Source organism: Beta vulgaris, chromosome 7 (genome assembly GCF_026745355.1).
Source record: "Beta vulgaris subsp. vulgaris cultivar EL10 chromosome 7, EL10.2, whole genome shotgun sequence".
NCBI classification, from domain to species: domain Eukaryota; kingdom Viridiplantae; phylum Streptophyta; class Magnoliopsida; order Caryophyllales; family Amaranthaceae; genus Beta; species Beta vulgaris.
The window spans coordinates 6,743,671-6,757,550 of NC_079208.1; the positions used below are offsets into that span (position 1 = coordinate 6,743,671).

At 37.7% G+C, this 13,880-nt stretch overlaps 4 protein-coding genes across 7 annotated transcripts in view; 3 read left to right on the top strand and 1 right to left on the bottom strand.

Annotated features, from left to right (window-relative positions):
• LOC104898514 (amino acid transporter AVT1C) overlaps window positions 1-7,280 on the bottom strand; it is a 79,190-nt gene extending 71,910 nt beyond the window's left edge. Inside the window, exon 1 of one of the 4 annotated variants that reach the window (XM_057396137.1) lies at window positions 7,111-7,280. The gene's annotated coding sequence lies outside the window, so the exon portion shown is untranslated. The remainder of the gene's footprint in view (window positions 1-7,110) is intronic. The other 3 variants (XM_057396138.1, XM_057396139.1, XM_057396135.1) reach the window with 3 other exon arrangements.
• On the top strand, window positions 2,150-3,190 carry LOC125491732 (uncharacterized). The gene has a single exon (XM_048633825.1). It carries the CDS (start codon window positions 2,150-2,152, stop codon window positions 3,188-3,190), a length of 1,041 nt encoding a protein of 346 aa, XP_048489782.1.
• On the top strand, window positions 3,564-4,190 carry LOC104906276 (uncharacterized). Its single transcript, XM_010695011.2, has one exon. The coding sequence runs from the start codon at window positions 3,564-3,566 to the stop codon at window positions 4,188-4,190; it is 627 nt and encodes a 208-aa protein (XP_010693313.2).
• On the top strand, window positions 5,897-6,328 carry LOC125491730 (uncharacterized). Its single transcript, XM_048633824.1, has one exon. The coding sequence runs from the start codon at window positions 5,897-5,899 to the stop codon at window positions 6,326-6,328; it is 432 nt and encodes a 143-aa protein (XP_048489781.1).
• Window positions 7,281-13,880: the final 6,600 nt, after the last annotated feature.

A 13,880-nucleotide genomic window follows, 5' to 3' on the forward strand; every position in this document is an offset into this window, starting at 1 on the left:
TATTCATCATAACTCTCAACAAACTTTTAAACTATAGGCTAGAGGTGGGCATGGGCCGGGCTCGAGGCCCGGGCCAGCTCGTTTTCCGCTACGTGGGCCGCGGGCTTGTCACGACCAAGACATTTTATTTCAGGCCCGCATCGGCATGAGCCCGCGTGGGTCGGCCCGTGAGTCAAACGCTCCTTTCCTTTGTTTTTTAGCCTAAAATTGTCAAAAATACAAAAAAAATGGGTCAGGCCCGCAGGAAAGCACGAGCCTGGTCCGTGGGCCCGTGGACAAATTTTGAAAATTTCAAGCCCGGCACGCCACTCATGGGCCTGGGCCAGGTCCGACCCACCATTTACACAAGCCCGCGGGCCGAGCCCGTGAACAGGCTCGGCCCATGCCCACCTCTTTCAAGGATAAGACAAGCATTCATTTACCAAAATCTATACAAATATATTAAAAGGCATGTCTGACAATGTCTGCACGCCACGTGGTATTTCAACTTTACTAGAAATTTAGAATTGTCCAATATGTACATAATTCATATACACTAACAAAACTGAATTGGCTTGTAACAAAATTTGAACCCATGACATCTTACTATTACATAGAGCATAGTTACCATCTGAACCAATTGTTAATCATGCTTTAGATATTCACATTATTATATTTGTACCTTTTAAATGTTGAGTTTTCTTTATTATATTTTAATGAGAATGGAAAAAAAATACATATCAAGTTCGAAAAAAATACCGCCCGGAGAATCGCCCGGACCCAAATATTAGTTTAACTAATCAATCACGTACTTAGGCCGTTTAATATACTTGATACATAATACTTTGACATGTTATTATATATTTTCTCCATTTTTTTTTAATGATTACACTTCTAGTTTTGGTACTCTTCACAAATTTAAGTTTGACTATCATCATTTGTGATTGATGGGTACGGAAAAATATAGTCATGTGTGATGTTATTTGATTCGTCTCAATATGTACTTCTAGAACATCAATTTTTTTATAATTTTTTACAAATGCAAATTTAGAGATATTGATGTTCAAACATTTACATTGACAAACGTGAAAATATAAAGGCCTTGTTTGGTTGACAAAATAAATCATGGGAAGTGCAAATCCGTAGGAAGTAGAAATATATGAATTTGTTTGGTTGGCAAAATCATGGGAATTTGCACTTCCTAGGAAGTTCTACTTCATCCAAAATGGAGGAAGTTACTTACCTAGGTCCCCCTAGGTAAGTAGAGCTTCCCATAGGAAGTTCTACTTCCCATTATCAACCAAACACAATTTTACACTTCCTAGGAATTTCAAATATATGGAAAAAATAACTTCATAGGAAGTATGACTTCCTATATACAACCAAATAAGGCCAAAGTAACTATTAAAAAAATGGAAGGAGTAGCAGTGTAGACAATGTAAATGAATGAATTAATTAAAAAACATTAGACATGGTTAAGAAGAGTGATTATGTTCACTCATTTTCAAATTATTTTAATTTATTTTTCGTTGAACTTATATATTATCCTCCAAATATTGCTTGCAAAAAAGTGTTACTACATGTGTCAAGTAAGGAAAACAAAGGATTGAGTGTTTTTTTTTTGACAACTAGGATTTAGTGTGTGTATATACTTGTAACTTGTATGTAATTTAAGCCTCTTAAAGGTGTATCTTAATAGCCCGTCGCGGCGGGTCACCTTTTTAACTCAGTAGATTAAAAAAAGACGAGACGGTAATGATTTTTGCAGTAAAACGTGATTGCATAAAATGAGGCAAATATTTTTGGTACTGATAAACATCTAATTGTTTGATGCATCTAAATAAATTTGCGTAAAACTAAAGTAGTTTTCTCTCTCTTAAACGCTCTCTAACTTTTCTTCAGCTCCGCTGTTGCCATGGCAGGAAAGAAGGGGGGCCAAAAGAGAGGATTCGCAGCGGAAAATGATGGAAAATCTCCGGCGAAGATTGCAATCAAACCAAGGGGTCCTACTTCGGATTCTAAGGCGAAGAAGACTAGGTCGATTGAGGAGGTCATGGGGATTGAAGCACTGGAGTTTGGTAATTTTGAGGTAGGAGAAGTTCTTACGCCTCGGGAATCTATCATTTAATCGAAACAACAATCAGAATTGAATAGAACGTTTTCAGCGTGGATGAGTTCGATTCACCCTGTTCCTGACCCTCACTCTGCTGGCGATGATTTAGGTAAGTCCACTCCTATATTACAGCGATTTGATGAGGTAGCTGATGATGTTAGGAATGTAAATGTGATTAAGAATGCTGAACTAGTGAAACCGGTAACTCAAATTGGTTTGGAGGATATTCAGGAGGAAGTAGAATACTGGAACTCTGCTATAATATGTTATGTGTTAGGTGCGAATCCACCAAATGTGGTAATGGAGGGCTTTGTAAGGCGAATTTGGAGGAATCTAGGTGTGGATAAGGTGGCGATGGTGGCTAAAGGGGTGTTTATAGTACGTTTTACCACAATGGAAAACAGAGACAAGGTGATTAGTGGTGGATACCCCTTTTTTGATGGAAAGCCTGTTATGGTGAAGAAATGGCATCCTGATATGGACTTCAGTAAAGAGGACATCCGTAGGGTTCCTATTTGGATTCAGTTGAATCTGGATTTCAAATATTGGGGTCAAGGATGTTTGACGAAGATTGTTAGTGGCGTGGGCAAGTTTTTGAAAGTGGATATGGCTACATTGAAGAGAGAGAAACTACAATTTGCGAGAGTATTGGTTGAAGTGGAAATTGGTCAGGAATTTCCAGATGAGATTGAATTTGAAAATGAAAAGGGATTGACCATCTATGTGGAGGTGAAGTATGATTGGAAGCCAACCTTCTGTAAAGGTTGCAAAGTTTTTGGACATGAGGAATCAAGTTGTAGGAGGAAGACAACCTCGGTGTGGGTTGCTAAACCTGGGGTGAATAAGGATCTAGTGGTAGTAGTGGCACCCGAGGCAGTGGTATTAGGTTCAAATGAGGTGAGGCCTAGTGCTCAAGTTGGTGGTGATGGATTCGAGGGTGTTAGAAGAGCTATCAGGAGTCCAAGTAGTGCTGCTCATGCTACAGTGACTAGGAACTCATTTGAGGCGTTAGAGGAACTGAATGAAGATATGGAGGTGGGGGTAAGGCAAGAGGGCCAAGTAAATGAAGAGGGAAACCTTTCCATCTCAAATGGATAAAATATGCTTCTGGAATGTCCGGGGGCTAAATAGTCCAAGAAAGCAGAAAGTGGTGAAGGAATTCATCACCAAGCAATCTGTGGGACTAGTGGGGCTCCTGGAAACAAAAGTGAAGTCTGCAGGAATGGGCAGATTTTATCAAATGGTGTTTCAAAACTGGTGTTTTACATCTAATAATGCATATCATAAAGGTGGAAGAATTGTAGTTGCTTGGCAACCTGGGAAGTATATGGTGGATATAAGAGGGTGTAATAGTTAGTGGATCCACTGCTATGTTACTCCTCAATCAGGTGCAAGAGGTTTTGATTGTGTTTTTGTGTATGCTTTTAATGAGATAAATAGGAGGGAGGAGTTATGGCAGGGTCTGAAAGAGATGGCAAGGAAAATTAATGGGCCGTGGTTAATGGGGGGTGATTTTAATTGTGTACTTTACATGGATGAAAGAATTGGTGCTCAGGTGAGTAGCTGGGACATTGAACCTATCAGATCATGCCTTGATGAATGTGGCTTATATGATATGAAATGCTCAGGGAATAGGTTCACATGGAATAATAAACAGGAAGGTAATGATAGGGTATTTGCAAAACTGGATAGAGTGTTGATTAATGCTCAGTGGGAGGAGATTTATCAGAATGTAGGGACTTCTTTCCTTAATGAAGGGGAGTTTGATCACTCCCCAGCCATTGTAGCTGGGAATGAGAGCCATGGGCAGTGCAAGAAGCCATTCAAGTACTTCACAATGTGGAAGCAATCACCTCACTTTGAGGAGCTAGTGAAAGGATGTTGGCTGGATAGGGTGATGGGAAATAGGATGTATGCTGTTACTACGAAGCTTAAAAGGGTGAAGAAGGAGTTGAAGTTGCTTAATAAGTCTGGATTTCTGGAGATACAGGCTGATGTTGTTAAGGCAGCAGCTGACTTGGATGAAATCCAAAGGAGAATGCATGAGGATCCGAGTAATATTCAGCTTGCTGATGAAGAGATTTTGATGGGTAAGTAATACAAAAGGAAGAAGGCTGCTTATATGTCATTCTTACAACAAAAGGCTAAGGTGGGATGGCTTAAAGATGGTGATGATAATTCAGCAATTTTTCACCAAAGTATAAGACAACGAAGAGTTATTAACTCTATTTATGGCATATATAATATGTCTGGTGAGTGGATGGATAATAATGAGGCTGTGAAAGGGGCTTTTCTGGAGTACTATCAACAGCTGTTGGGGACTACTGGTGCTCATATTACCCCAGTGAACTGGGAGGTGGTTAGAGCTGGTAATATTCTTACTCAGGAGCATAAAGAGTTGCTGTTGAGACCATATACTGCTGAGGAAGTGAAGAATGTCATATTTGCCATGGATGGAAATAAAGCTCCAGGTCCTGATGGATTTGGGAGTTTTTATTTCAAAGACACTTGGCACATTGTGGGTGAGGACATTATAGCTGTTGTTCTGGACTTCTTCCAACATGGTAAAATGCTGAAATCTCTAAACACTACTCTTATTACTCTCATTCCTAAAACCTCTTGCCCTAAGAATGTTAGTGAGTTTAGACCAATTTCTTGTTGCAATACTCTCTATAAGTGCATCACAAAAATGATTTACAATCGACTGAGATTGGTGTTACCTGATGTGATAGAGGATACCCAGGGGGCTTTTGTGCATAGTACGAACATTATCCACAATATTATGATTGTGCAAGACCTTGTTAGGCATTATAATAGGAAGTCTGCTAAGCCTAGCTGCATGATTAAATTAGATATGCAAAAAGCATATGATACTATTAACTGGAGTTTTTTGAAAGAGATGCTTCTTGCTTTAGACTTTCCTACAAGGTTTGTGGATTTAGTCATGGAATGTGTCTGCACACCAAAATTTTCCTTGATGGTAAATGGGGAGATGCATGGTTTTTTTCTCATCAAAGAGAGGATTGAGACAAGGTGATCCCATATCACCTTTATTATTTGTAATTTGTATGGAATATTTAGCTAGGATTCTAGCTAAAATGAGTTCCATGAATCATTTTACATATCACCCCAGATGTAGGCAAAGCTACCATCTAAGCTTTGCTGATGATCTTATTTTGTGCTCAAAAGGTGATTTTGCGTCAGTTTACTTAATGTTGAGAGCTTTCAGACTGTTTTCTGATTCTTCTGGTTTAAAGATCAATACAAAGAAGTCATCCTTCTACTGTTGTGGGATTCAGGAAGGTGAAATTATGAGAATTCAGAATGTGTCTGGTATTACTAGAGAGAGACTCCCCTTTAAATATTTGGGGGTTCCTATCTGTTCTAAAAGAATCTCTGCTACTCAATGTGAGAATTTGGTGGATAAAATGACAGCAAAAATTAGGATCTGGAGTACAAGGCACATCTCTTATTCTGGGAGAGTGCAACTTGTAAACTCAGTCCTAATGAGTATTCATGGCTACTGGGGTCAGGTATTTGCATTGTCTTGCCTAGCAGTGTCATTAAAAAGATTGAAGCAGTGTGCAGGGCTTTCCTTTGGGCAGGTACTTACTATTCAGCTAAAGGGGGTTATGTGGCCTGGCAGGAGTTGTGTAATAGCAAAAGTAAAGGAGGTTTGGGGTTTAGAAACATCAACAACTGGAACAAAGCTTGTTTAGGCAAGCATGTGTGGGCTGTGGCAACCAATAGTATGTCTGGAATAGACTCAGTGTGAATAGGTTTAAATTCATTAATTGGTTGGCTATGAGAAGAAGATTACATACAGCAGATAAGGTTCAGATTTATGACCCAAATGCCCCTACTGATTGCTGGATATGCTGTGATGCCACTGAAACACAAGAACATCTGATGTTTTCATGTTATTATAGCAGAGAGCTGCTCAGAAAAATCAAGACCTGGATTAATATAGAGTCTACATGTGACGACCTGCATAGACTGGTGAGATGGATATATAGCAGCAGGAAGTCAAGATTCCAGAAGGCTGCGTATGGTGCTGCTATTGCTGGTGTTGTGTATGGTGTATGGAAAGCAAGAAATGACAGCAAATCGAACCAAAGAGTCCCCAGTATCCAACACATGGAGTCATGGATAAAAGAGAATGTCAGAAGAAGAATTTTCCTTGTCATGCCTAGGAAGATTTCTAGAAATGATAGAAACTGGTTCTATTCACTGTAGTGATGTTTGAGTGTATAGAATGTGTTTAGCCTTGCTAGGGAGGAGGGGTCCAACCTAGTTGGTTTGTTCCTTCCTAGTTTATGGCTTTGGTTGTAATTGTTTTTGGGTGATATAATATGATTATTACTGAGAAAAAAAAAATTGTGTATAAATATATAGTGTATGCATTTGCTTTCATTTATTTTGCTACTTTACAAACGCGAGCACTATTTATTTGTAGACAAACATTATTTATTTATACAAACAATGTTTATTATGTATACAGATTTTGTTAGATGTATCTAAATATCTAATAGTTAAATATTTATCATTTCTACTTTTTTAGCAAAAGGATGAGTGCAATAGTCCAACAAACACATTTAACGCACGTCCTTCAACTACTTAATCTAAAAAGTCTAAACGAAAGAAACAACCCTCTGTCTTATTTTATAGTTTTTGTTTCACTAAATGAAGTATTAAAATTGCTGATAAGACATTTAGTCACAAGCAATCAATTTCACTAGTGCAGGATCACTAAGGTGGCAAGATCACAAGTCCAGAAGGCGCATGAACTCTTCTTTTTGTTATGTTCATTTATTTCTTGGTTTTGTCTGTTTTCTCGATGCCAAAAATAAAAAAAAGTTGCTCATAGATGATAACCAAATCGAAACTTGATTGAAAATCACATAATTGAGCAGCTTGACATTCAAACGCAGTGGGGTATTATATTATTTGAGGCAACCACACAATTCAATTTGGCGATTTGCATTACAAAAGAAATGAAAGAAGAAAAGAAGATTTACCAATGGCTTAAGAATGCGGCTTTTCGGAAACGCAAACAAGTTGAAGCTTTCTGTTTAGGACACCGGGCGACAGGAGTTGAAGAAGTCTAGAAGCAGCAACATTAAGAGGAGTTATAAAGTGTTTGAAAACTTCAAACTGTTTCTGAATCAATTATTTTGAGTGAGACAAACTACAGTAATCAATTATTACTGTTATATTAGTCTTGAACATTATGATTACGATTAACACACTAATAAGAGATGTGATTGGCGCTGTGGCGGTAGCAAATAAATGCCTAAAATTATAATCTTCTAGACATTCTATTAGTGGTACATATTCGGCAAATTTAATATTTTCGTCATTGTTCGGGTATGGAATAAATACTGCAGGAGTGAACCGGTATCCTTTAACTATGTACGCCATTCTGATGTCTGCAAGACAGAACACGTAAACTAACCTCGAAAGTTGATCCGATGAACACCCCGCCGATGCCTAAGTCAATAAGAATAACGACCGGTATATCTAAATTAGAGTGTATTAGTATATGTGAACGTACTTTATGACTCAGATCATGAGGTATTTATAGGACCCGGCAGTGTCCTAAGCAAGGTAAGACACTACTCCTATTGGTTGAATACAATTTTATTCTCTTTTGGTACTTATCTTTAGGCCCATAGGCGCATTGAGTAAGTACTAGATCAGACCCATTTTGGAGTTCAACAATTACTCTAAAAGAAAAACCTCAAAGTGAGGAGTAGAAAAACAAAGTAAAAGGTTCTACTCCCAAAATGGAAAAACAAATATGCTTCACCTTTGTTTATTAATAGTAGTTCCTTAGTACTTCTTGTTTGGTAGAGTGCTAGATGGATGGATGCACCACACACGCGCGCGCGCCGGCCGGGCCAGGCTCGTGGCGAGTGCGGCGCAAGCGGGCTTCTGTGGTCCGTTTTAGATCTCCTTCTTTTGTTTTGGCGTAAATCGCAAGAATCTTGGATTGCCAGTATTATCATATTTTGTAACCGTTGCTAGCAAGATTTTCAGAGCCTAATGTATTTCTCATTCCTTATATTCAGCCTTCAGTTTTTTCTCTTTGAAGCCTATTTAAGGGCTGCTTATCGTCAGTCAAAATATACATAAAAAATTGTCCTCTCTTCTAATTTTCACCGCAAAAATACTATCTGGTTTTGGCAATATTCAGGTCTTAATCCGAGGTGTGTGAGTGCACACATATCTTGGAGTCGTGCTAATCCTGGAGGACGATCGCTTGATTTCTACTGCACCAGGGTAGCGCGAAATCGTCTTTTAGGATAGTGGTAATCCACGTCACGCAAACTGTTCTCCGCTCACGCATCAACAGAAAAATTTCAATTCATTGTTTTAATTTCAACAATCTAAAAGACGAATATGGCTTCCAAACTTATGATTCCTGATATTTCTAAGATGGAACCTCTTGATGGGAAAAACTATAAACATTCGGCTGTTAGTATGTGTTTTTATTTGGAACAAATTGCTGTTGCATATGTTATTGATGGTGTTATCAAAACTATTGATAAATCTGAATTGGATGCTTTTGAGTCAAAGTTTGCTAAGGATAGAACATGTAAGGGTATGCTACTGCATCATATGTCAAATGCTTTTCTAGATATTTACATGTTGTTTGATCATGATAAGACCATTTGGGATGTTTTAGAAAAGAAATATGGGACTGATGATGTTGGAACCAAACGTTATTGTGTTAGTAAGTGGTTAGGCTTTCCAGTTGATGATAAAAAAAACATATAATTGATCAAATCCATGCCTATGAGAATATATGTCTTGCTATGGCTGCCGAGGGACTGTGCATTCGTGATATTACCCTTGCTATTGTGTTGATTGAAAAACTGCCTCCATCTTGGAAAACCTTTAGTAACCAGCTAATGCATAATAAGACAGACCTAAACTTAGAGGAACTGATAGGTCACCTTAAGATTGAGAGGAAGAGAATCAAATTAAGGACAAAGGTAAATTTGATGTTCGTGACCAGTCTATTTTTCCTGTTTCCTCTAAAGCAAATCTGGTAGAGCCTAATAAATCTAGAAAAAATAAGGGCTCTAACAATTTCCATAGACCTCAAGGAGGAGTTCAGAAGTACAGGTTTAAGGAAAACTGTAACAACTGTGGGAAACCTGGTTATAAGGCTAAGTTATGTAGAAGCAAGAAGATAAATAACCCAACCTTGCTGAAGCTACTGATAACATCGTTTCTGTTGAGTCAAAAGCGAATTTAGCTGGTAATGTTGCTGAATGGATTGTTGATACTGGGGTAACCAGGCACATCTGCACCAACAAAGATATGTTCACAAGTTATGGTAACGTTGATGATGAAAACTTCTTCATGGGTAACTCAACATCTGCCACTGTTCAAGGCAAAGGAAAGATTGTTCAAACTCTTACTTTTGGAAAATTGCTTACTCTTACTAATGTTTTGTATGTGCCAGAAATGCGCAGGAACTTAATTTCTGGAAGCCTACTCATGAAAGTTGGACTCAAACTCTCTTTTGATTCTGATAGACTTGTTCTTACTCGTAATGGGGAGTTCGTAAGGAAGGGGTTTTGTAATGGGGGCTATTTACTTTGATGCAAACATTAAAATTATGAATAAAAGTGTTGGTACTTCTTCCGCTTATATTGCTGAGTCTATTGATTTATGGCATTCTAGATTGGGTCATGTTAACATTGCTTCCATCAAAAGACTCAAACATTTGAATTTGATTCTAAGTTTTTCTTAACTGAATTTTCAAAATGCGAAGTTTGTGTTGAAGCCAAGTCTGCAAAGGAACTCTTTAAATCAATAGAGAGGCAAATCGAACTACTAGAACTTGTTCATAGTGATTTGGGAGATTTTAAATATCATGAGAGCAGAGGTGGAAAAAGATATTGCATTACTTTTGTTGATGATTGTTCTTGTTTCACTATGGATTATCTTCTCAGATCAAAAAATGAAGCAGAAGAGATGTTCCTCGAATGCAAAGCTGAGGTAGAAAATCAACTAGTCAAGAAAATGAAGAGACTTAGGAGTGATAGGGGTGGTGTGTATGAACTTAACACCCTTAAGACTTTCTATGAGCAGAATGGAATAGTCCATGAAGTAACTGTCCCCTACACACCTGAACAAAATGATATTACTGAAAGAAAGAACAGTACTTCCTGATAACATGTGGGGTGGAAGCTATTATGTCTGCTTGTCATGTTTTAAATAGAGTACCTCATAAGAAACTTGATAAGACCCCTTATGAAATGTGGAAAGACCGAACACCAAACCTGAAATACTTGAAAGTGTGGGGGTGCTTAGCAAAAGTTGGGATACCCAACTTTAAGAGAGATAAGATAGGCCCTAAGACTGTTGATTTCATCTTTATAGGCTATATATGCTTATCAAAGTGCTGCTTATCAATTTCTATTGAAAGGTGCTAACAAATCTTATGCAGGTGATACTATTGTGGAATCAAGGGATGCTGAATTTTTTGAAAATATATTTCCTTTGAAGTCTTCTCGCTGTAGTAATGATATACCATCCTCTAGTACCGCACTTGTTTTATCTGTTGCTTCTTCTTTAACTAATGATGATTATGTTTTGGAACCAAGGAGAAGCAAAAGGGCGTGAAAGGAATAAAATAGTTTAGGATCTGATTTCATTACTGCTTTCTTATCTGAACCAGTACTCTTGATTGACGATAATTTTGTAAGTGTGTTCCTTTTGGAAAATGACCCGAAAACTTATGATGAGGCAATGAGGTCAATATATAGATGCAATTTTTCGGAAAGAGGCAATTAATAGCGAACCAGAATCAATTCTCAATAATAATACTTGGGAATTGGTTGACTTACCTAGAGGTTGCAAGCCCATTACTTGTAAATGGATCTTTAAGGAAAAATTGAAACATGATGGATCCATTGACAAGTATAAAGCCTGAATAGTAGTGAGGGGTTTTACTCAAAAACAAGGAATTGACTATTTTGACACTTACTCCCTCGTCACCAAAATTGCAACCATCAGGACCTTAATTGCTCTTCCTTGTATCCGTGATTTCATTGTCCATCAGACGGAAGAAAAAACTACTTTTATAAATGGGGATATGGAAGAAGAGATTTATATGGTTCAACTAGAGATGGCCAACGGTGCGGGCCAATCCAGCCCATCCAGCCCAGCCCACCTCGTGGGCTGTGTGGGCCGAGCCAGCAAAAAGCCCGGTCCAGCCCAACTCGAACCGTGAAATTGGTGGGTGGGTCGTGGGCTAGATTTCTTCAGCCCAGCCCACTAGTAAAACCGCCCATCTCAGGCCATGAAACCGGTCCAACCCGACCCATGAACCACACCAGCCCAATCCAAGTAAATATTGAACCAAATTGTGTATATTTTAATCAAATTGTATATATTCTAATCAAATTATAATTCAATCAAATTTAAAAATAATGAAATTATTCATTAATATTAATATTTGTTTATAAATTTAATTCATTTTAAAGATTTTATGTAATAATAATCAATAATTTCAATGATTAAATAATTTTGGAAAAAAAAATTCTCATGCCGGCCCGTCAGCCCGATCCAGCCCACCAGACCCACGAACCGTGAAAACTGGTATCAGATCGATGTGGGCCAAGATTTTTCAGCCCGCGGACCAGCCCGCCCAACCCATGAATATCACGGTCCGATCCTGGGCCGTAAAATCTCAACCCTGCCCACTACGGCCCACGATCTGGCCCGCCCAGCCCGCACCAGTGGCCATCACTAGGTTCAACCGGAAGGTTGTGCAATTTCGGGTCAAGAAAACAAAGTTTGTAAATTGGTCAAGTCATTGTATGGACTCAAGTAAGCTCCAAAATAATGGCATGACAAGTTTGACAAGACTATGATAGGAAATGGATTTCATGTCAATGAAGGAGACTCCCGTCTATATTTTAAACTTGATTCAAGTGGTTGTGTGATTATTTATCTTTATGTGGATGATATGCTAATTTTTGGTACTAGTCTTGATCGAGTAAATGAGACAAAGAAATTTCTAAGTTCCAAATTTGAAATGAAAGATATGGATAAGGCAGATCTGATTTTGGGAGACGAAATTATAAGAAATCAAAATGATATCTGTCTTAACCATTCATTATGTTGAAAAACTCTTTATAAAGTTTAACTTATTTAACGTTGATCCAGTTAGAACCCCTTATGATTGAAGTGTTCACTTAAAAGAAAAATAAAGATGATCCAGTTTGTCAATCTAAATATGCTAAAATCATTGGTAGTGTGATGTTTCTTAAGAATTACACTAGACCTGACATTGCTTATTCTGTAAGTAGACTAAGCAGGTACACTCATAACCCAAACAAAGATCATTGGGATGCTCTAAGGCGATTGCTCAAGTATTTGAAAGGTACCATGGATTGGAGCTTGCACTAGTTCAAATCTCCAGGAGTACTAGAAGGTTTTTGTGATGCCAACTGGGTATCTAATAATGATGAAGTAAACTCTACCCATGGTTATGTTTTCACCCTAGGGGGTGGAGCTGTATCTTGGAAATCGTGCAAGCAATCTTAACTGTTATGTTTACTGTGGGATCTGAATTTATTGCTCTTGAATTGGCAGGTCATCAGGCTGAATGGTTGAGAACCTGCTTCCAGGTATTTCAATGTGGGGGAAGCCAGCTCCTTCTGTTGCTCACCACAATGATTATATTCGCAAGCTACCATAGCTTGCAACAACCACGCCTATAATGGAAAAAAGAGACACATTCATTTGAGGCATAAAGCTCTCAAGGATCTGTTGTCAAATGGAGTGATATCACTAGATCATGTTAAATCAGAAAAGAACATCGTGGATCCACTAACCAAAGGTCTGTGTAGAAAACTAGTTTTGGAAACATCAGAAGGAATGGGCTTAATTTCTACTACACTGGGGTAGCGCGAAATTGTCTTTTAGGACAATGGTAATCCACGTCACGACACACTATTCTCCGCTCACGCTTCAACAGATAAGTTCCATTTTATTGTTTTAATTACAAGAACCTTGGCCCATTTAACAATGGCCCAAGTGATGAATACCGTTAAGGCGTCCAATATGGTCGGCACGATATAGATGTCGTTATCAGGGATTGACTCATTCTAAGTTAATGTCTTTAGTACTTATATGAGTTGATCATGGCGGTCAGTAGCGGTTCAATAGAACTGGTATGAAACTTAGAAAGCCCCCATACATTCATTATATTTTTGATTTATCAATTGCAACAATTTGATTTTTACACTATTCAGAAAGCAATTACATCACTATCCATTGTGATTTTTACGTGGAAAAATATATTGTATGAGTTGTTAGATTTGTCTCGATATATATACTTTCAATATGTCAATTTTGTATAAATTTTAGATTAAGATAATTAGAGATATTAATAATTAAGGTTGTGCATTAGCAAGTGTGGACACTCAATTGTTGCAATTAATAAACAACGGAAGAAGTAGTAATTAAATTCACTACAAAAGATATTTAATAGGAGTATATTTCATTAAAGCAAGTGGAATAGTATATAAAAATTCAATATATAACCTGATTATCATTATCATAATGATATCTATATAAATGTATTAAGGAAAATGATATACATAGCCCTTAGAGCTATATATAAGGTGCTTAAAATAGAAATAAAATATTGAATCAAGCATTTATTACCTCAGTTGATGTGAAAATTTGTCTTGAATTCTTAAACTCTTTCCATTTAAAGAAATGTATTTAATGCTTATATGTAGCCCTTAGGGCTACATAT

Bases quoted from the DNA above. Each gene is read 5' to 3' on its own strand.
- LOC125491732 (XM_048633825.1), top strand. From the start codon at position 2,150: ATGAGTTCGATTCACCCTGTTCCTGACCCTCACTCTGCTGGCGATGAT.
- LOC104906276 (XM_010695011.2), top strand. From the start codon at position 3,564: ATGGCAAGGAAAATTAATGGGCCGTGGTTAATGGGGGGTGATTTTAAT.
- LOC125491730 (XM_048633824.1), top strand. From the start codon at position 5,897: ATGAGAAGAAGATTACATACAGCAGATAAGGTTCAGATTTATGACCCA.